The sequence below is a fragment of the Ursus arctos genome, unplaced genomic scaffold (genome assembly GCF_023065955.2).
Source record: "Ursus arctos isolate Adak ecotype North America unplaced genomic scaffold, UrsArc2.0 scaffold_3, whole genome shotgun sequence".
Taxonomy (NCBI): domain Eukaryota; kingdom Metazoa; phylum Chordata; class Mammalia; order Carnivora; family Ursidae; genus Ursus; species Ursus arctos.
In genome coordinates, this window is record NW_026622985.1 from 84,845,200 (window position 1) to 84,866,562 (window position 21,363).

A 21,363-nucleotide genomic window follows, 5' to 3' on the forward strand; every position below is an offset into this window, starting at 1 on the left:
CAAAAACCCACTAAAATCGTCATTTTTGTTTAAGACAAAGCTGCACAGATGAGGACAGGAGAGGAGACTATTTGGGAAGCTGTAAAGCAGAACAGCTTTAAAGTTGCAAAAATAGCATGAAGGCCAGATGGAATGGAATAAGGCTTTCAAAATTCTAGAGGCAAGTGACTTTTACCTAAAATGCTATACTCGATCGGCCTTTGATTGATCAAGTTTAAGGGTAAAGACTAAATCCATAAAAGCCTTTGATAGTGGCGATAGGAGATCCGGAGTCAGGCAGAGGCAAAGGGAATCCCCAGGACTGGGGTGGAGGGGAGGGAAGGAAACTTCCAGGAGGACAGCAGTGTGTCCAGTAGGCAGCGGGTCCGAGGGCGTGGGGGGGGGGCTTTCTCAGGAACAGGTCAAGTACCATGCAGACACACTTCTTGAAAAAAGATTTAAGATTTGCCGGTTGGATTGGTGTTAAGCACAGAGAAATCCAAGCAAAGAATTAAGACAATTATTGTCTCCAGGGAAGATGAACAGTTTTGCAGGGAAGGACAAAAAAAAAAAAGTCACAATTTTCCCCATGGGTCCGCTACTGTGTGTGGTATTTACAGATTACAGTATTGCAGACCCTGAATACTCATTTAAACGAACTCTTAATATAACCAGTTTGGAAGGAAGAGGAAGATAAGACTCAAGCTGGAGGAACCTGGAATCAGGGAAAAGAAAGCTAAATCTTCATCGGTTACAGCTGAGAGTCAATAGATTAGGCCTGAAACTGAAAACCCAGCAAGTACTGATACACGCAGGTTATTCTGAGAACCGAGGTAAATACCTAAAGAATCCGCCGAAACAGGTGAAAGTACTTGCCTCTGGAGAGGGAGGGAGACCGTGGGTTTGCTGCTTTTCATAACCAACTCTGAACAACTGTTTGACTCTTTTGAAACTATGGGCATTATAGCTTCAAATAAATTTTTAAATACATATTTCTATCATTCGAATACCATGTCACTGTACTCACCAGTGTTTAATTTTCAGAGTTAACTATTTTATATTCGTACCAGAAAGTGAGTTCTGTCTCTACCTTGAAGGCATTATCGTGAAGGTTACGCTAAATACTGAGAAATTCTGCTTTGAATGCAAACAGCGGCCATCACTGCGTGCCCAGCACTGAGAGCTCAGTACTAAGCACTCTCACAGCTTGTCTCGGATTTCCCCAACAGCCATGGAAAGTAGGTGCCGTTTCCATTTCACAGAGAAGAAACTGAGGCCGATGCTGAGCTTGGTGAAATAATTTGCTAATCTGCAGCAGAGAGCCCTGACCCCAGAGCCCCTCTCCTTCCTACCCGACCTCCTCTTTCTAGGGTTTGAGTTTAAAAGAACAACGCGGGGGGGGGGGGGGCGTGGCAGTTCAAAGAACTCTCCGCACTGGGGAAGGACAGGGGGAGGGGAAGAGAAGCCTGCAGGATTCCAGCATCCCTAGGGTACCTGCCTCCTGACGAAACCGAGCTCTGCTCCAAACTGGAATTCCCAGCTGGTCCTGCGAACCAAGGAGGCAACTTTTCAGCTCGGTCTAGGAGCCCCGAAGGTTACAAAATAAAAGCTTCCTCCTCTTATTTTGAAGGACGAGACGTTCCAGCTGCCCCAGCACCGGCCTAAACACCCTGGTGGGAACGCGAGGCACACCAGGGTCTGGGCCCCAGAAGCCCAGGCACCCCACAAAGCCGATTTCGGGGAAGGCAGGGACAGACGGTCGACGTGTTTCCCACGGGGCGGCCCGGGGGCTTGGGCCGGAGGCTGGGGAAGGTCCCCTGTGAATAAAGTTCTCGGTCGTGTTTCCGCGGCGTCTACACCCTGGGCCGCGTGCTCGCCGGGAATCGTGTTGTTGTGAGAGCGAGACACTCACCTGACTCTTGGACCGGCGCCGAACCACAACGTTGTTTACATCCCTCTTTTCTGGAAAGTCGCGGGCCGCCGGCGAGTGAAGAAATGAAAGTGAAATCAGCTGACGGGACAGCCGTCCGCACACACGCCCCGACCTTCAGAGCGCCGTGGACTCGGGCCCGAGCGCGAATGCGAGCGGGGCCGCCGCCCCGGACCGCGTCCGCCCGCTCGGCCCGGCTCCCCCGGCCCCTCCGGCGCCTGCGGCGGGGGCGCCTGCGGGAAACCCGCGCACCCCGCCTGCCCGCCTGGCCGTCCGCGCGCTGCGCCTCTTCTGCGCGTAAGTACCTGGCGTGCGCGCGGCCCAGCTGGCCTCGGCTCGCTGCGGAGTTGCTCGGGCCTTCCCCATTCTCGCAACGAGCCCGGGCCGGGATTGGTGGTCCGTGTCGGCGCCCCCCGCCCCAGGACCTGCCCTGCCCTGCCCGCTCCTCCCTCCTTCCCGCAGCTCCCTCCAGCACCTTCCCGGGCGCCTCCGGCCCCGGAGACGGTGCGGGAGATGCAGGGTCCCCCGTGAGAAACAAACGGCGGCAAGGGTGAGCGCCGGGGGCTCGCACCAAGTCTGTGCAAATAAGTGTGGGTGGCCCGTGGGGTGGGCTGCTCAGCAGAAACGGGGCAGGCAGACAGGAGCGGATCCCCGACTCGCAGGAGCTCAACTGTTCCTCGAAGTTCCAAAAAACACACTTAAAATCTTTAAAATGCGCACTGCCGGCCAAGATGGTCAGAAAGACCCGTGTTCTTGATCGCAATATTACAGGGCCTAAGATTTTTCGGACCCTCTGTTTATTAGACTACATTGCTTCTCATGCCTTCATGGAAATTCATGGTGGGATCTTGGTGCTGCTGGTGCTTATCTTAAAATATCTTAATATGGATTGTTTCCTTAATAACTTCCGTTATACTTCACCTGTAAAACCAAAGGCCCCTTGGGGAAAGAAAACACACACACGATCCTTCCTTCCTTACCTCCTGTCAGGTAGTGTGCATTTTTCAGTGTCGTCTCCTTAGGCCCTATCCCTCCCCGAGCCCCAGACCTGAGACTCCTTTCGTAAGACTTCGGATTCTACGCATACTCCCTTCTCCGCCTTCTTTCCAGCCAACTCTTGCCTAATCTTACCTGATCATGAAGGTTGTTTATGTTTGTTTTATGCATTTCACTTTTACTTAAATACAACACATAATTCTGAAAATATTTTTAATGTAAAAAGGGAACGTTGTCCATAATGCCACCACCCGGAGGTAGATACTGCGGCTAACATTAACATTTTAGAATGTTCCCTTAGTCTGTTTCTTGCAGTCATACTATAGAGTGTGACTTGAGACGTGACTTTTCTGAAGTCTGCACAGTTTCATCGCCTTGATGTGTCATAATTTAATTCCAATGGTGGGCATCCGAGTTCCTTCCCATTTTTCGCCAAATACTGTGATGAACATTCCTGTATATAAATCATTGATTGCATTTCTGATCGCTGCCTTAGGATAAACTCCGAAGTGGAATTACTAGGCCAGAAAGAAGGATTTTGAGGGGTTTCGGTGCATATTGCCAAATTGCCTTCTAGAAAGTTTGCACAAATGTTTAACCATTCCTACCATGACTGTGTGAACACGGCAGCTTTCCCATGCGTTCTGTGGCAACCAACGTTTTCATCTGTGGTTTTGACAGGGAAACTCCGAGGTTCTTTGACTTGGCATATCTTTGCTTACATGACAAAAGGTATAGACTTTTTTCTTGTTAGTTAATGAGATAGGGTGCTTTACATAAGAATATATATTTGGTTTTTATTCCCCTTCTTGGCACAGAGCTCCTAAAACCCTTGGAATTTCCTAGGTTATAATAGAGATAAAGGTGTCTTCTCTTTATTCCTAACAAGCTCCTTTCAAGCACATCTGCGTTTATGTTAATGAGCTGAATTTTGGCAAATCTCTATAGATGGGGTTTGGTTGTCAGGGGAAGCAACCTCAGGAATAGAGGGGAACTTTTAGTCTCCCCCCCCCCCACCCCGGGAGGCAGACTGGCTGGACTTTCAATCAATCACCCACATCCAGTTGGGCCCAGTGCCCAGTGATGTCATCCATTGGGCCAGGTAACAAAGCCTCCTCTGAAGGAGGGGAGGGGGCGGTGGCTTATGGGACTGAGCCCTTTGCTTGTGGGTCCTGACACTCTTCCGTAGATGGTGTCAGAATTGAGTTAAATGGGGCACCAGCTGGTGTCGCAGACAACTGTTTGGTGGAGGGAAACCCACACATTTGGTAGAGAGTCTAAAGCTACGGTGACCTATTTGGCATTCCTTCTCTTCTGAAATGTCTTCATAGTCTTTGTCCATTTTCACAAGGATTGCTTTTCTTACCTACTTGTGTGAGCCTTTGGTATATTAGTAATAGTAATCATTTCCTATTTATTGCAGATATTTTCCACTCTCATTGACTTGTAATTTTATTTTGTTATATAGAAATGTAACTTCCTCAATGGTTACGTCTGTATAGTTTTTTCGTGATTTCAATTTGCTTTTAAGTTCAAAGTGTTCTCAGTCGTGAATCTTCACTTTTTTTCTAGATCTTTTCTTTTTTTTCTATCTTTTTTTCCTCTTCATTACATGTCACACTTGGATCCACGTGAACTTTATTTTGGTATGTGGCGTGAGACAAGGACTTCAACTAGTTTTGTTTTCAGTTTCGCTCACGGACTGCTTCAGTGCTAGTTAAGGGAAAACCTTCCACTGAACTATGGTGCCACTTTTATCACATGTTCACTTCCTCTGTGTGGCTTTTCTGAGATAGTCTGCTCTTGAGCTGTCCATCCCAGTACCCCTGGGGGGGCGACCATTCGGGGGTCTGGGGCCCAACTTCCAGTTCCTGGGATCAGTGACTCCAGCCTGCCGTAGGCCCCAGAACGTACGTCTTCAGCGACTTAATAAGTGTAACAAACACCTGCAAATTGGAATACATCAGCAACTGGGGCTCCTCAGAGCGTGGCGCCCGGGTTCACACCACCTCAGCGTTGTCAGTCCTGTCAAATGACAAAATGCAAACAATTCAGTCATGGCTTTGCCCTTCCTTGATTTAAGGGACAACAAGCCGCGGACTGGGGGGAGGAGAGCTCCTCACAAGCATGGAGCACGGGGGTGGGATGTGGGGCAAGAGCGAGCGCTGGAGGGAGGCAGCAGTGTGGAAACCAAGGGGCATGACTGGAGGAGGCCCTGCTGTGCGGGGTAAGGAGAGCGAGTGGAAGTGCAGTGGGAGGGTCGTGCTGGGTGTTAGGTTTCCTCAGCGGGTGCTTCCCACGCCGGCTGACTTAGGCTGCGAACTGGGACCTGGGCTGGGCCCCCGCCGCGGCCTCCAGGTTGTGGTCCGGGGATATACGAAGAATTCGCTGCGTCAGCCCAAACCCAGCCGTTGGGAGGTAATCCCGAGACGCCCAGCGCTTCTGTGAGGAGAGCTGCCGTCTGTGTGCTGGGCAGCAGTAGGGCAGCAGGGTGCTAACCGGGCGGAGGGCGGAGGGCGGAGGGCAGAGGGCGGGAAGGAGCAGCGGCCTCCACCCTCTCCTCAGGCGGCCAGCCCACACCAGCCCGGAGACAGACTGGGCGGAGACGGGCTTTCTCAGGCTCCCAGATACTGGCCCTGAAGGCTGGAGGGGGAGGCCCCATAGCATCTGCTATTCAGTTTGGTGGGGATTTGCTCTTTTGGAGTTATTTTGCACGTGTCTTGAAGGCCTTTTATATGTATTACAACCTTGCCAGGGCAGAACCCTATCCTCCCGTGAGGATGGATGGAGGTGAAGTTCCTGGGAAACCATCTTTCCGGCCAACTCTAAAGATCTCTTGCAAAGTTTAAGGTCTAGGTCTTGGTGACTGCCGATTATTCTTTACCTCCTCCTCGTCTTGGGTGCAACTACATTCGAGTAGGCCTAGCTGCGGCCCGCAGGGCTTGCAGGCAGGATGCGTGTGAGGTAATCCCTGGACTTTGCCCGTCTCTCTCAAATCATGGGAATAGGGACGGAGTTAATGGCACACTCGGTTAGAAGGATAGAATCCACGCCTGTCACCCTGGCCTACAAGGCCCTCAGGAACCTGGGACCACTCACCTGTCCAGACTCATCGCGTCCCCTCTCCTCAGTCATGGGGAATCTGTTCGTCTCCCAACCAAGTGTTTATAACTACTGCACTGTCTCCCGGGAAGGCTCTTCCCCGGCCCAGACCAAATGTCTCCTCCACACGCAGGCCTTCCCTGACCCACTGATCAAGACTAACGGCTTCCTCCTGTCACCTTCTCTCCTTTACTTCATTCTGTTTATTTCCTTCCCAAATCTTTTCAAAAATTATTATCTTTTTTAAATGTATACATACCATTGGCGTTTGTCTCCCCAACCAGAAGGCAAGCTCAGTGAGGCCAGGCCCCTGCTTTGCCCTGAGTGCTGATTCCTCAAGGCCTGCGACAGAGGGAACCATCCAAAATGTGCCATTCATGGCGTCACAAGAGGAAACCCTGGCCTCCTCAGTAGGAGGGGGGCTGTGGCTCTCTATCGGGATTGCAGGAGGGCCGGGCAGGAGACCAAGAGCGACAGCCAACGGCAGTCCTAGTTTCTAGTATCACTTGCCTTCAGACTCGGCTTTGGGTCCGGTGAACCTTAATCTTAGGCTCCCGACAAGCAGCTCTGGGGTCCCAGCACTGAACACCCAACGCAGATGGGCTGGAGGTTCTTCTGAAGGCCCGTGCTCCTTCTGAAGGATTGTTTCTCCCTCTGAACTGTCTTTGACCTTTGCCCCCAGCTAGATCACCTGCTCGCGAGGGCTAACTAATAAGCCACAAAACAAATGAGCAAAGAGCCAGGGGACGTGACTGGAACCACTGGAACAGCCTGGCTGAGGAGCTCGTGTACGTGGAGGTCTTGAGACTGGTGGTTCGAACGCTATGTGCAGTCTCGTGCTGACGCGCGGTGCTGGGTCTGCGGGCGAAGCTGCTTTCGTTTACGTGCAAATTCAGTACATCGAAATGTTACGCATTGCATAAAAAGCTGACGTCGCCCCCCCCCCTCAGAGCACAGCGGGGACCCGGGCAGCTGCACCCCCCCTCCCCCACACACCACTGCGGCCCAGCTTTGAAAACTAAGAACGTGGGATCATATTTCCGCCAAAGGAAATATGACACATTTCCCTTTCTTCTTCCCTTTCTATTTTTGTCAGAGCCACACCCCAACCACGAGTGATCCTGACCCTGCTCAGCCAGGGAGGTGTTAGTCCGGGCCAGTCACCGCCTCGGAGCCCTGGGCTCCCCGCGGGCTCTTCCCGTCAGGTTGTCTGTCTGGCTTTATTTCACTCACATTTTCTCCTAGCTTCGCTTCTCTCTCCGTTCACGAGGCACTCCCAGGCCTCCTCCGGACCCCCCTCACCTCCCTCTCCTCCGGACCCCGCTCCCCGCGCCATCAGCGTGAGCCAGGCACCAGTCTGTTGGTGTGGACACAACTGCCACGTGTTGGTCTCACGACAGCGCCCAGAACAGGCCCGCGATGTTCCAGGTGGGGACGGAGGTGCGGGAGGCCGCGCCACATGCCCAAGCTCACAGCACCGAGCCCAGGGGGGTCTGGGGAGTGGCTGGCTCTAAGGCCCGTGCTCTTCACCACCACGTCCCTGTGTGACGCTCTGCAGGTGAGCACCAGCGCCGTCTGTCCCCTCCAGCGTCTGGCCGCTGCCGGGCGGTGTGGCCCTGTGCTTGACTTTCAGAGTTTCCGTTTTCTCTCTGTGGTAATCACACTTTAAATAGTACTTCCGAGGTCATGTTCCACATGCTTTACATAAACTACCTCATTTAATTCCTATGTCTACAGAGTCAGTTCTATTAGACGCATTTTCCAGATGAGAATCACAGGCCCTGGGATGTGAAGTACCGTAGCTGGTAAGCCGTAGACCTGGGATTTGAACCCAGGACACACAGCTGCCAAGTCTGTGCCCAGAAGCCTTATCCCACGTTGTCCCCACTGCGTGGAGCACGAACGCTGACGACAGGGAGCGCCAGGCCCCAGCACGCACGTGCTCGGCTCCACGGAGCCAGGCTCCACAGTGACGACCACCAGCCTGCCTGCCAGACGTCCCCACCACTGGCTGTGGGAATGTGGGGGAGTTCCTGACCCTTACTGAGCCTCGTGGTCTCCTCGGGGAAGATGGAGACAAGAACCATAAAGCTGCTCCCACGGGGTTGCTGTGCGAACTTCAGAGAGCAGCACCCACTCCGTGCCCAGCACAGAGTACAGGCCCACGGGATGCTGAAGTCCACTCTTAACTAGCAGCAAGCGCAGCCAAAGCAGATTTCTTGCTCGATGCATTCCACTGATCAAAGAGAATTCTCGAAGCAACTTCTGCTCGCTCATATTTCTGCCAAAGGAAATATGATACATTTCCAACTTTCTTAAATCATTAAGGAAAAGGAAGGCTGGGAGGTGAATTTGTAACCAGTAACAACCTAGTAACCCACCTGTTTTCTCTTTCAAGCTTCTGTTCTGACAACAAAATGATACCATCCAGGTTCTGCCGGGCAGTCCCGTAGGCCTGGTGGCGACTGCTTCTGGCAGAGCTGGGCTGGGGGAGGGAGCCGCTGCCCTTGACCTCAGCTGTCCCCACATCTCCTGTGTCATCCTCTCTGTGCTCTTGGTGCTCAGCTCTGGAAACTGGTGGCTTGGATGACATATGTGAGAAAGGAGAATCTTGTAGGGAGCTCGCATTTAGGAAACAGGAAGAATCAAGAGAGAATGGCCAGAAGGAGGAGAACCAGGACAGACAAGTAGGTGGAAAAAATAACCACAGGGAGGAGTTTGAGCAGCTCTGTGTGTCCCATGGATGTTCACTCACTCATTCACAAGTCACTCAATAGACATGGGGGGGGGGCTGCCTTGTGCCTGGTGGCCCTGGGTATTGGGGACATAACAGTAAAAGATAGATTTTGGGTAAACAGCCAGCCAGCTAACCATAGATACATAAAAATGAGCAACAGATAGAAGTCCTGGCCCTCATGAGTTTACATCCCACTGGGGGCGAGGGTGGGGGAACAAGAAAAGGCTGAGAATGGGAGACTAAAAAAGCAGCGGAGAGAGCAGGAAAGGGCCCCGGGGAGCGCCCGGCTGCGGGAGCGGTCAAGGTGAAGATGCTAACCAGGGGCGGCCTCCCTGAGAAAGGAATACTGGAGCCCAGAGACCCAAGGGAGGTGAGGGAGGGAGACGTGTGACAACAGAAGAGCATTCCAGGCAGAGGAACTGGCAAGTGCCAAAGTCCTGACTTGCCTCAAGTTCTTGGAAAATACAGCGGAAGCCACCATAGTGGAAGCTAGTGGGGGAGGGGGCAAGAGTAATTATAGGGGAAGTCTGGTTCCTAAAGGAGCAGCAAGAGGCCAGGTAATTGTTCATGTTGTCATGAAAAGAGGGCACCATTGGTAGCACACTGCAGAAGACATACAGCCCTCTAGGGAGAGCATAGGATAGCATTCCTGGGGGAGGAAGTCGGAAGTCCGGGAGGCCAGTACTCCTGGAGGGGCCACTCTCTGTGGGCACCCCATGCCCTGCCGTAGGCCACACTTCAAGGGTTTACTGAACACGCAGTGAATGGAACAGACTTCCCGCGGCTGGTGGACGAGTGGTCATCTGGCAGGGAAGACGTGCAGGGGTGCGCTGTGAGGCCCCCTCCGGGCGTCGTGAGTGACGGAGGCACGCAGGTGTGCCTCAGGTAGATGGTGAGAGACCTAAGCCCCAGCTCTATGGAACGTCTGGGTACTGGGTATCATTAGACTTGCAGGCAGGAAGAATGAATTGGGGAAAAAAAAATAGGGTGAGGGTGGGTCTTTATGGTTGTTTTTATATAGGACAAAGTAGAGGAGAAGGGAGTGTTGTGGGAATCTCAATCATTGGGATAAGACGAAAGTGTAATTTGGAAAAACCATGAGTAGAGCAGTGACATGAGAAGTAAGCGTCTGATCAGCATCGGTGTACAGTAGAGTTCTGCAGGGGTGAAGCTGGTGGGTATGTTAGCGGATCACAAAGACGGACCAAGTACGCTCCGGAGACGGAGACCGGAGCTACCGACCCTCCTCTATCAAAGGGAACAAAGACACTAGGACAGTTTGTAAAGTTTCTTTTGATTCCATGACTTCAGGAGAGGGCACTTCAGGGGTCTTGAGAAGCAAGCGCCAGGGGCAAGAGACGGTGGTTCACCAGCATCCGCCTCAGCGTTATTTCTAGTCTTACAAAATAGCGTCAAACACCGTAACACAGATGTGTACTCACGCTATCGTGGTGTTTACAAAGCGGGATACAAATATTTATGCGAGCCCAACTGTGTAAAACGTGTTGTTAAAGGGTGGCTATTTCTACAACCCGAAGTTATAGATGATTTTTGGTCATTCGCCTATTTTTCTAGTTTTCTACAATCAGCATCTATTGCTTTATTATAAACAGGAAGAAGTTCAGCGGAAAAGGGCAGCAGTGACTCAGCAAGTCTCCCGGGTTCCCCTCTGAAGGAACCGAGGCTTATTGTGAAGGGGAATTAAAAAGCTCCTGGTGGCAAGACCGTGATTACTAGGATTGTTAAAAGCCAAAAAAGCCAGGGTGGGCTCCTAGGACAGCGGGGGGAGAAGAGTGCCATGGGCTTTTCCAACCAAGCTTCCATATGCTTTCACTATGAAACGTTTACACCAAGAAGCTAGGACCAGCCTCCAGCCTTAGTCCACAAGATCCCGAGGTCTGTCCAGATGTCCCACAGGACACGTGCAGCAGCCAGCCCAGCGCTGTGCAGAGTGTGTCCGAGACACAAAACACAGCCCCTCGCCTCAGACAGCTTTGCTGGCTTGTTAGGCTAGGTGCATGGTATGTATACACGAAATTGCTAAAGGATGCCACAGGGCGCTTCCCTCCTTCCCCCCTTCCCTCATTCATTCATTCACCCCCCCCCCCCAAAAAAAGTTCCTCGTGTGTCTCAGGCACCATTCTGGGGATAGAATGGATAGCAAACTAGATGGGGGTGGGCGTCAGTAGGATTTAGAGGCAGAAAGCAGGTAGGACCACAGCAGTCAGGGGGTGCTGAGAGAGTGGGCAGATGGGATGGGGCAGCCCGAGCACACGCTGGGCTGAGCACAGCAAGAGCGGAGAGCACGCGGAGGCCCCCCTCACAGGGAACTGCAGGGGCAAGTTCAAAGTGGCGCCAGGTGGCCGTGACCCCGAGCTCCAGGTGAAGGAGCTGGGTCTGAACTCTGTGCCTGTAAAGAGTGGGGACAAGGGAAACCAGGGGCAACCACCTTCCCACAGGCCTGCTCCTGGGCTTCCCAGCTCCGGTTTGACTTGTTTTACTCTCTACTGAAAACCCCCCAAAGGGCAGCTGAGAAAGAGAGGAAATCAAAACCAAAGGCCAAGCACAGAGCAGCTACCAACCCCTCTTCTGAGGCCCGCCAAGTCTTTTTCGTGGAGGGGGCGGCGGGGGGTGGGGTGGGGAGGGTCGGTCTGTCTTCAAGTCGAAAATGCTTAATAGTAGCGATCTGCTTTGAACCCAAGTGTAACAGGCCTGAAACAGGGGCAGTAAGAGGGAGCATTCGTATGAAGCCACCCCCGCTCCCACCCTCTTGGTCCTAAGCAATGGAGGCAAGTCAAACCTCATTTTCTACAGCACGCTTATTCAAACTGGGGTTCTAGCCCTGGAAATCCACTCCACACCCTGATACCTAAATCCACTAAAAACACAGGTACAGATTTTAACAAACTTTGTTAAATACGCAAAACCATACAAAACACCTTCCTGCTGGGGATTCCCCCCATCCCCCTGCCCCACACTCCCCCCTCCCCAGGCCAGACTGGTTAGAACCCCTCCTTATGCTAATCTCACAACCCATGGACTAAAGACACCTTTGTCATACCTGGTAAATCTTGCTGTCCTAAGTACCAGGGCTCCAAGAATGTCCCAGCTACATTCAAACAGGGCCTCGGCCTCCTGGGTTTTCATTAACTCAGGCCTCCAAAGACTCCGGTCAGGTCAGTATGTGCTGCAGAGGTAGGGGCCTCCGCGGGGAAGCCCCCCCCCCCCAACTCTGAGCTTCCCTGCCGAGCTCCCCTGAAGAAGCCATGGGCAGAGGCCTGTGTCCGGATACTCATGCGTTCAAACTTCATTGCAGACATCGGTTCACGTTTCTGTTCTCACAGTCACCGGCCTCAGCCCCAGGCAACGTCCCCAGCTCTAGATCTTTATTCTTGTTGTTTGCACCCACTCGGGTCCTCCGAATGGAGCCCCTGCTATAGAGTGAGCGCTTGCGTCCTTGCACAGGTTGAAGCTTAACCTCAGTGCGATGAGCGAGGAGGCGAGGCCTCTGGGAGGTGAGTAGGTTGGCAGCAGAGCCCTCATGAATGAAACGAGTGCCCTTGTTAAAGAGGCCCCCAGAGAGCCCCCTTGTCCCTTCCACCCTGTGAGGACACAGCCAAAGATGTCCATCTATGAACCAGGAGGTGGGCTGCCCAGGCACCAAATTCAGCCAGTGCCTACATCTTGGACGTCCCAGCCTCCAGAGCTGTGAGAAATACATGTCTGCTGATCTAAGCTGCCCAGTCTGTGCTGTTCGGTGTAGCGGCCCAAGGACAGCTCCCTCTCCCTCGGGCCGGGCCCATATCCTGTTCCCAAGTACGTGTTCTTTCTCTCCCTCTGGGCACATTCTGTTCTTGCAGAACAAATAAGGGATGTGGTCAGACACCCCTTCCTTCCAGTCAGCTGTGGGAACGAGGGAGGGGCTGCTCCTCCCCAGGGGTCCCTCTGGGTTACACCGGTGTCCCGAGCCTCTCCCCCTCTCCCAGGGGCCACCGCTCACCTCACTGCAGGATGTGCCTGGGACGTGCCTGGGCGCTCCTTTCTGTGCACTCACCGGGTGTCACTCTGTAGTGTGTCCCCAGCACCCGGCGTCTTCGAAGGCCAGCAGTACTGAGCTCCAAAGTGCTCTGGGCTCTCAATGGTGATTTTATTCCATAACGGAAGACTTACAAATATAAAGGTATTGTATGCAGACGACTGGTGTAGAGGCCAATTTGGAGAAGTCCTTCGGAGTAAAATCAGAGTGAAAAGATTTTTCAAATACGATGAGGAAGGTGTATACTACATTAGAGGGACTACCATTAGTTTTCTGCAGGTCAATTGGGCAATATGCAATAAAATCACCAACAAATATTTCTAGCTTTGACTCAGGGACTGTACTCTTAGGTATCTAGCCTAAGGAAAAATCAGAATCTTACAAGCATCTTCCCTGTCAATTATAATGGTGAAAAATGGAAACAATTTATCTGATAATGTCATGGATAAATCTACGACATGAGCTATTAAGCAGCCATTAGCCACGTTTCTGAAGACTATTTAACAGCTTTGAAAAAAGGTTCACAATATTCAGTGAGAAAATCATTGTGGTCAACCGTATGATTTAAAAATACACCACCAGCACAGAGGAAAAAAATATTGGTAGAAAAGTAAGTGATTCTATGTATGCGGTGGGATAAAAGGTTATTTTTAATATTTTTTCCTTTAAAATTTATTTTCCAAGATTTCTAGAATTACTGTTGTCAGGAAAAAATCATAGACAAGAAGTAGGGAGTACGACTGTGTGATTTCATTACCAGGTGGCCTCTTGTCCTCACCAAGTCCTGACTCCCACAGCAGAGCAGGTGAGCTCACAGAGCTCCTCAAGCCCAGCTCATGTGTGAGAACGCGCTCCAGAGTTTCTAGAACAACCAGTGCCTGGCCCCAACCTCAGAAGTTCTGACTTGACTGGTCGGGGTCCCACTGCTGGTGGTTCTTCCAGCTCCTGGGTGGTGCTGCTGTCGCCCAGAGAATGACGGATCCCTGTGCCTTTAGCACCGTCCTCCCCCTTCAGGCCCCCAAGGACCGAGAGGCTTCTCCTTCCCCGCCGACAAGCCCACCCTCGTCAGGATCTGAGAAACTCCCTCACAAACGTTTCCAGTGGCATCTGGTGCTGAAACTGCAGCAGAGCCCTGTTCAGAGGGCAGCACTCAGCCCGTGTCAGGCACCCCCAGTTCCCCGGGGGGCCCTTACCCCTGAACTTGGCCCAGATAGGCGGCTGGGTCACCAGGTGGGTCCTGCCTGGAGGTTCCCCCTAACTTCTCAGTCCTGCTGGGTTTGGAAGGGAGGTTGCCATAGGTGTTTATGGAATTCCAGAAGGGAGAACACGAGCTTGGGAGGAACCTGGGAGGGAGCCTGGACACTCACAGATGTGACTTCCCTCAGGTACCCGCAAGGCGACCGTGCAAAGCGCAGGAGAAAATGACCATCCGCAGACCAAGGCGGGCCGAGCAGCTGCTGTTTCTGGGCATCATGGTCACCACGGCCGCGGTCATCTCCCTGCTGTTCTACGCTCTCCTCTGGAAGGCCGGCAACCTCACAGACTTGCCCAACCTCAGAATCGGCTTCTACAACTTCTGCCTGTGGGACGAGGGCACTGGCTCCCTGCGGTGCCACCAGTTCCCTGAGCTGGAGGCCCTGGGCGTGCCGCGGGTTGGCCTGGCCCTGGCCAGGCTTGGTGTGTATGGGGCCCTGGTCTTCACGCTCTTTGTCCCCCTGCCTCTCTTCCTGGCCTGGTGCAATAGCAACGAGGGAGAGTGGCAGCTGGCGGTGGGCTTCCTGGCCATGTCGTCCATGCTGCTGGCCAGCGGCCTGGGCCTCTTCCTCACCTACACATGGAAGTGGATCAGGCTCTCCCTCCTGGGGTCTGGGTTTCTAGCTCTGGGCGCGGCCCAGGCCTTCCTCATCCTCTTGCTGATGGCCACAGTCGTGTTCCCTCGGAGGGCAGAGGAGAAGAGCGAGCTGGACAGCTGCTAGTTGTGTCTAAAGGCTTACGTGTGATTGCAAGAGTTCAGTTTGAACTATGCTCAGAGAAAGTGCCAGAAAACTGGGGCTGGTATGCCTTCCCAGCCTGTTTCATAGCAAATGCCGAGCTTAAGCCCTAGCAGACGGGCCCCACCATAGAGAAGTTGGGGTACCCGGTGTCAAAAAGACCAGGAGGCAGCAATGGCAGGATGACCTCTGTGCAGGGTTGTCTGTCCTATGGGACTTCCAAGGTTCTCAAGGACACGCCCAAGCCACCTAGCTCATTGTCCCAAGAACTGATCTGAGCAAGCCATTCTTACTTCATCCTCAGGATGATGGGGAGAGGATTCCTGTCACGAGGCCTGATTTCCAGGATAATTTGCCAAGTGTCAAACTGGAACTCAGTGAAGGTTTATGTCAACAAACGGGGAACATGATGAGACAGCGTGCACCTCGTGTCCCTTGGGGCCCTGATCGGCAAGCTCCCTCTCTCTGTGGTGGGTGTGATGTGATGAGCCCCTCTCCCCTGATACCACTCCCGAAGGCAGAGGGATTCACTCCAGACAGACTCGTGGGCACAAAGAGAAGCCTCGGCGTCTTTGAAGGCTCTCCTGGAAAGGCTCTTGGACCCAAAACCAGACAAAGCAGGGGCGTCAGTGGGCAAATCATTCCTAGCACGAGCCCTGGGAGTTGGGAACAGAATACACCAACTCCCCAGGAAGGAGAGGAAGGTGAACGAACAGTCCCACATACGTTTGTGGAGGCTGCCTCTCTCCACTTCTCCACCCAGAACTGCAAAGGATAAAAGCACAACCTTCGCCTTGGGGAACGGTTTGTATTTCTCAGCACGTGTGTATCGGAAAACCTGGACAGCAAACGACTGCCTCCTTCCATGCCTGTCCAAGCCACACTGAACAGACAGAAATACGGACTCGGGCGTGTTCTCGTCTGTAGGGTCTCCTGCAGGCTCCTGTCCCACTCTCGCTTTACAACGGCCCAGGGGACGGAGGCTGAGCCGCCAAGTGGAAGGAAGGTGGCAGCGTGGGGGGCGGATCGCAGGCAGAGCACTGTGGGCAGGACATCTGCCTCCCGGGCTGCATGGGTGACGGGAACTCGGTTTCATATAGCTTCCTCCTGAGGGAGAGATCACGCCAACTAAACTGTCGGAATTCCAGTGAACGTAGCAGCCATACATTTTCTTCTTTCAAATTAAGTTGACTCTTGGTTCCAGTAAGTGTGACCCCCACGTCCGCCTTTTCCCCGGACCTGGAAGTGAATAAAGTCAGACCCTCCGAGCTGAGGAGGCGCAGTGCAGAGAGAACTTCTGATGGTGGCTCATTCTGATTCCTCACTTCCACACACTCAGCACGACAGCTCCAAGGCCCAGACCCTCCTGGGCTTCCCTTCCTTGTGGCATCTGCCAGCCCAGGGAGGGGAGGACTGGGCCCCGTCAGCATCCTGGGGCAGGCCCCGGGCCGGGAGGGGAAGCCGGCTTCCCTCACCGCCCCGGGCAGAAAGTCCTGGGAAGTCTGTCCCTTAGCTGAAAAATATTTCCCTGACGTATTTTAACATGTCCTCGTCCTCGTCCTCCTCAGGGCTCCTGCTGCACGCAGAGTCAGACCCCGTGTGCCCCTGAGGAGGGCTGAGGCCTGGAGGAAGGGCGTCTTTCCCATTGTCCTCATCCTCACTTCTACTCCCAGGAGAACTCGGTGACAGAGTTAAGCAGGTTGGGGACAGCTCTGGCTTATCAGCGCCAGCCAGAGTCGGTGACTCCCAGGACTTTTCCTGTTCCCGGGCCTGCAGGGGTAGGAGAAATGACAGGCAAAACAGACATTATGTTATTTCCCGAGGGAACGCGGGCTTATCTGTCAGTGATGCAGAAGCCACCATGAAGGCAGCGTGTGACCGGGTCAAGCACCCCTCCCCAGTCAGAGCCTCTCCTCCCCCTCCCCACTCTCCCCCCCCACCCACAGCTCCTGAAGAAGTCATGACCGATGTGGGAGAGACGTGAGCAGGGGCCTGAGGAATACCAAGTAGAAAAGAAAAACAGGAAAAACCTATCTGGAAAGGCAGGGTGACAGAATGGAAGGAGCAGGGGATACAAAACTTGAGTGTGAGCCTAAACTCTGTCACTTATTGGCGGTGTAACTAAGGGGAAAGCCCTGCGCCTCAAATTCTTTATCTGTAAAATGGGGATAATACCGGAAATAACAATCACTAGGTGATGGCAAGGATTAAATGCGACAATATACGAAAGTACCCAGTCAACTACAAAGCACTACACAACACTAAGGTGGCACAAGTACTATTCGCTTCAGAAGCCAGGAGACTTGGGTGGCATTCGGCTGAGGAGAAGTACAATGGTAAGAAGTCACCTCACCCAACTGAGACCCTGCAGAGAACAGAAATAGGTAAAGACTTCCGGCCCCTCCACATTCCAGCACAGAGTCACCCCAGAGAGAGCTGCTCTCCCTCCCAAGGCCAATCCCTCCCCAGGCGTCCAGCCCCAAACATTAAGTCACACCTCACATGGGGAGAGGCCAAGGGGAGCGCGACCTTGAGAGAAGTGCTAGACAAGGGCCAGGTGGAAGAAATGGGATGCCAGACGACGGGGCTCCCCAAGGCCACCTGAGAAGGCAGGGCGTCTCTCTTATTGCCATTAACCAAGGGCCCAGTCTAGTTTCTGGTCCTCAGAGTTAGAAGAGACACAGTTGACTTTACCTCAATCAGGATCCCCAGAGCGACATCTACCATTTCAGCTTCACTCATGCAGTACACGGTCCTCACAGTGGTGAGTCTGAAAGGAAGGCACGATGCTAAGATGGGGACAGACGGGTCTCCGGTCTCATGAGGGGGAAGAACATGAGAGCAAGAGCCACATCCCCAGGCCTTCCCACCCGCTGCCACTTTCCAATCTGGAAGTAGGGCATGATGGCCAGCTCCTGACAGTGCCCCACACACCAGCAGATCAAACAGACATCGGGCCAAGATGTGACTGACAGCCACCCGCACCCATGACCACAGTAAAGCAGGACTGTGAGTCAGAAGGGAGGTGGGTCAGTTAGGACAACTTAGAAAAGGAAGAGTCAGGGAGGGGGGTGAGGGTGTCTGAGAGCTTGGCTGATGTGTGCAAGCCAGAGGGAGAGCACTGCCTGGGAGCTGACACTTGAGGGTCTGGCCGTGGAGATGCATGCGCAGAGTGGGGTCTGTGAGGGGAGGGCTCACTTCACCCCTCCTGACCATGCACCTGCGGGCTAAAGAGGTTTCCGCAGGGCTGAAACACCTACCCACCTCCCTGTTCCAGCACTTGGAAGGCTCAGCCCCAGCAACTGTGATGCCCCCAATCCCTCCCTCCGATTCCCTGGGAACCCAACCAGAAGTTGCCCCACCTTGCTGCAGCACACCCCTGCAATGCCGCCGGTCTCCTCCCCTTGGGGGTCTTCACTGGAACCTTTCTCTTCTCGGCCTCCTGGGCTGTCATCCATGTGGGAAGGACCCTCTTTTTATCCTCAGATTTTAAGTCTCCCATCTCTCTTTTCTCTCCTGAAGCTGAGTCAGGGCCCAGGCTTAATGACTTGCTTTTCTAATTCAGGACAGCAAACCCCACTCTCATCACACCAGGAATTACAGGTGTGTCCTGAATGGGAGTCATGCTGTAATTCCTACAAAGAACAAAGTCCAGTGAATTCTAAGAAGTTAAAATATTTCCAGTCATCAGCTGTAATTACTGGTCAGGACAGGCCAGAGAGCAGGGCCCAGGAGACTAAGATAGGACATTCCCCTTCTCCCTGCCATCCAAGATGCTCTCTGTCCCCAGGGTGCCCAGCCTCTCCTACCCTCAACGTATCTCTCACCATCTCTCCCTCATCTCCCCAATTTCAGACTTCTCATTTCCTCTACCTTGGTGTGGTTACAGAGAACCCCAAGACCATTTTGATTCACGGTGAGGTTGAATCAACCAACACTCCCTCTCTTAATCCAAAGATAATTCTGGCTGGCCAGATTTTAGCCAGCAGTAGGGATCAGGGACCACAGCTGGGGCTGGCTCCGGATGGAGAATCCCGAAGGCCCCTGGGCAGCCTCTCATCTAACCTGGTCTCTCTTCTCCCCTCCCCCTGAAGCTCAGCCCCCACCCTGGGGCTCAAAGGGTACAAGTCGAACCCTTCCACCTGGCAGTCAACCCCGAAAGCAGCTCAGGGTTCCGCCTAGGGAGGATCTTACTGGAGCAGAGGTTTGCCTAGAAAAAGGCCAGCCACGAGTAAGAGATCCGTCTCTGCATCATCATCATTTATTGCTCATCGAGAAGGCTGTTTACAACTTAAGAAAAAAATGAGCAGGACATCATCCTAACCTGTCTGGCCAGAGGACAGACCTTAGCCAACGTACCGTACCTCGTTGCTGTCAAAATTCAGGCAACGGTAATAGTCCCCCAACTACACGAGCACAGCTAGCCGCCAGGCATACGGACATTTATTCGACCCCGAGGCAGATATTATCAAGCCCCTTTTAGAAACAAGGAACTGACTGCAATGTGCACAAGGTTACAAAGAAGTTTGAAATAGCCAGCCAGGACTCGCACCCGGATCGTGCCGGCCAAACCCTGTGCCTAACGGCCGCCGCGCCGCCGGGGCTCCAAGGAGGGCAGAGGCCCGGCCGGGAGGGCCTGCGAAGCCAGAACTAGCCCGCGCTGCCTGCGGGAAACCCGGCCCCGCACGCTCGGGATGTGCCGGCACTCCCGAGCCACCGCCCGCCGCTGCCTCGGGGACCCTGCGCCGCCCCGGCCGCGCGCGGCAAGACGAGTGCCAACCTGCGGGGGGCGAGAGCGGAGGGGCAGCACGTGGACCTGCACGCCGGGCCTGGCTGCCCACGGGAGACGCGGGACCCGCGGGACGGAGGCCGCCCAAACGCTCGCTCGCTGGCTCGCGGGCCCGGGGCTCCGGGAAGCGGGCGGCAAGGCAGAGCTCAGCCCCAAACAAGCGATCCTCCAGCCCGGCTTCCCGCCTCCTGGGCTCACGCACCGCTCTTGGCTTCCGGGGCGGGCCGGAGAGACGGCCCCAGGCGGTGGTGGGGACCCGGCCCCGCCCGGCGCGGCCTAGGCACTTCCGGCCCGGGCCGCTGCCCGAGCGGAGACCCGGCGCGCCCCCTGCAGGCAGCTGGCGCCGTCGGCGTCCATGCCCGGACCAGGACTCGCCTGCTGTTGGTCTGGCGGCCTCACAGTTCCTCCTGGACCAAACTCTGCTTGGGCTCCTCCGCTCTCATTTAGGCCCTGCCTTTGGAGCCTTCCTGCCCCTCTCTGCATTGTCCAGTTTTAGCAAGCATCCTACCAAGTCATTTTAGCCGGGACTCCCGCCCCCCAATCCTGATCACCCTCACATTTGGGCGGGTTCCTCATCGTTCACCAAATTCCGGGTGATGTCTTATCACCTAAATTGCTTTCAGCAAGAATCCTGGTGCTGGGTTTAGCCAGAGCCCTCCCCCCGACCCCTACCCCCTTACCCCTGGTGTTTCCTCTTAGCAACTTTTCATCCACTGCTGCCACCCTGCTCTTTGGCTATCAAGTCCCTTTCCTTGCTGCATCCAGAGTTAAGCCTGGGGGCTCTCCCCTACTACAAAACCCACTGGAGTACCCGCCTTTGAATAAAGTCGGCCTTGATATTTTTAACTGTCATGAATAATTTTCTCTTTAACAGTCCCCAAACATGGCTCCATTTGCTCCATTTCAACTCTCCCTGCTGGGGGTCCACATCCCAGGGGAGGGGGCACAAGGTGAGCCCCTTGGGTGCAGAAGATATTAAAGCCTCTGTTTCTGTTGTCTTAAAGGAAGTAGATGTCACTAATACTGAACAGAGGGAGGGGCGCCTGGGTGGCTCAGTCGTTGAGCCTCTGCCTCTCTGCCTTCGGCTCAGGGCGTGATCCCGGAGTCCTGGGATCGAGCCCCACATCGGGCTCATCCGCTGGGAGCCTGCTTCTTCCTCTCCCACTCCCCCTGCTGTGTTCCCTCTCTCGCTGGCTGTCTCTGTCAAATAATAAATAAAATCTTAAAAAAAAAAATACTGAAGAGAGGGAGAGGGAGCAGGGCATCTCCACAAAGCTTCCCAGGTGTCCTCGGTGGTCTGTGTTCAGCCTGGTGCTGAGCACTGCCGTGGACACATGGAGCTCGCATCTAGTTTTAGTTAAAATCACACTCAGCTTACAGCAGGCTAAAAGAGGCGAGCAAAGAAACCTCCAGGTCACAGACATGATAAAAAAACACAAGCATGACATAATAACTAGGAAGATCAGTAAGGGAAGAAAGGGATAAAGAAAGGGGGGGTAATCAGAAGGGGGAATGAAGCACGAGAGACTATGGACTATGAGAAACAAACTGAGGGCCTCAGAGGGGAGGGGGGTGGGGGAATGGGATAGATGGGTAATGGGTAGTAAGGAGGGCACGTATTGCATGGTGCACTGGGTGTTATATGCAACTAATGAATCATTGAACTTTACATCAGAAACCGGGGAAGTACTGTATGGTGACTAACATAATATAATAAAAAAATTAAAAAAAAAAAAAAAAAACACAAGCATGAGCAGTCACAGGTGAACCTTCTCCTGCCTCACTTTGAGGTAAAAGGATGAT

At 53.6% G+C, this 21,363-nt stretch overlaps 2 protein-coding genes and 2 long non-coding RNA genes across 5 annotated transcripts in view; 1 reads left to right on the top strand and 3 right to left on the bottom strand.

Moving 5' to 3' along the window:
- Positions 1-1,977, bottom strand: part of LOC130542041 (uncharacterized) — a 70,119-nt gene extending 68,142 nt beyond the window's left edge. Inside the window, exon 1 of the long non-coding RNA XR_008956293.1 lies at positions 1,892-1,977. This is a non-coding gene — a long non-coding RNA (uncharacterized LOC130542041). The remainder of the gene's footprint in view (positions 1-1,891) is intronic.
- A 1,124-nt stretch (positions 1,978-3,101) lies between these two features.
- On the bottom strand, positions 3,102-13,495 carry LOC130542040 (uncharacterized). Its single transcript, XR_008956292.1, has 4 exons — positions 12,799-13,495; positions 8,389-8,588; positions 6,267-8,288; positions 3,102-4,930 (listed from the first exon to the last, which is right to left on the bottom strand). It is a non-coding gene; the product is annotated as an uncharacterized LOC130542040 (long non-coding RNA).
- A 145-nt stretch (positions 13,496-13,640) lies between these two features.
- TMEM140 (transmembrane protein 140) lies at positions 13,641-16,065 on the top strand. The gene is made up of 2 exons (XM_048212816.2): positions 13,641-14,010; positions 14,166-16,065. The coding sequence occupies exons 1-2, from the start codon at positions 13,753-13,755 to the stop codon at positions 14,754-14,756; spliced, it is 849 nt and encodes a 282-aa protein (XP_048068773.2). The 5' UTR covers positions 13,641-13,752; the 3' UTR covers positions 14,757-16,065.
- On the bottom strand, positions 15,560-19,877 carry CYREN (cell cycle regulator of NHEJ). 2 transcript variants are annotated; one of them, XM_026511518.4, is made up of 4 exons: positions 19,552-19,866; positions 18,134-18,406; positions 17,466-17,541; positions 15,560-16,541 (listed from the first exon to the last, which is right to left on the bottom strand). In XM_026511518.4, the coding sequence occupies exons 2-4, from the start codon at positions 18,271-18,273 to the stop codon at positions 16,281-16,283; spliced, it is 477 nt and encodes a 158-aa protein (XP_026367303.1). In that variant the 5' UTR covers positions 18,274-18,406; positions 19,552-19,866; the 3' UTR covers positions 15,560-16,280. The 2 variants fall into 2 exon arrangements, with proteins under 2 accessions (XP_026367303.1, XP_044244443.1); XM_044388508.3 differs by lacking the exon at positions 18,134-18,406 and having other exon boundaries at positions 19,552-19,877.
- Between the last annotated feature and the right edge of the window lie 1,486 nt (positions 19,878-21,363).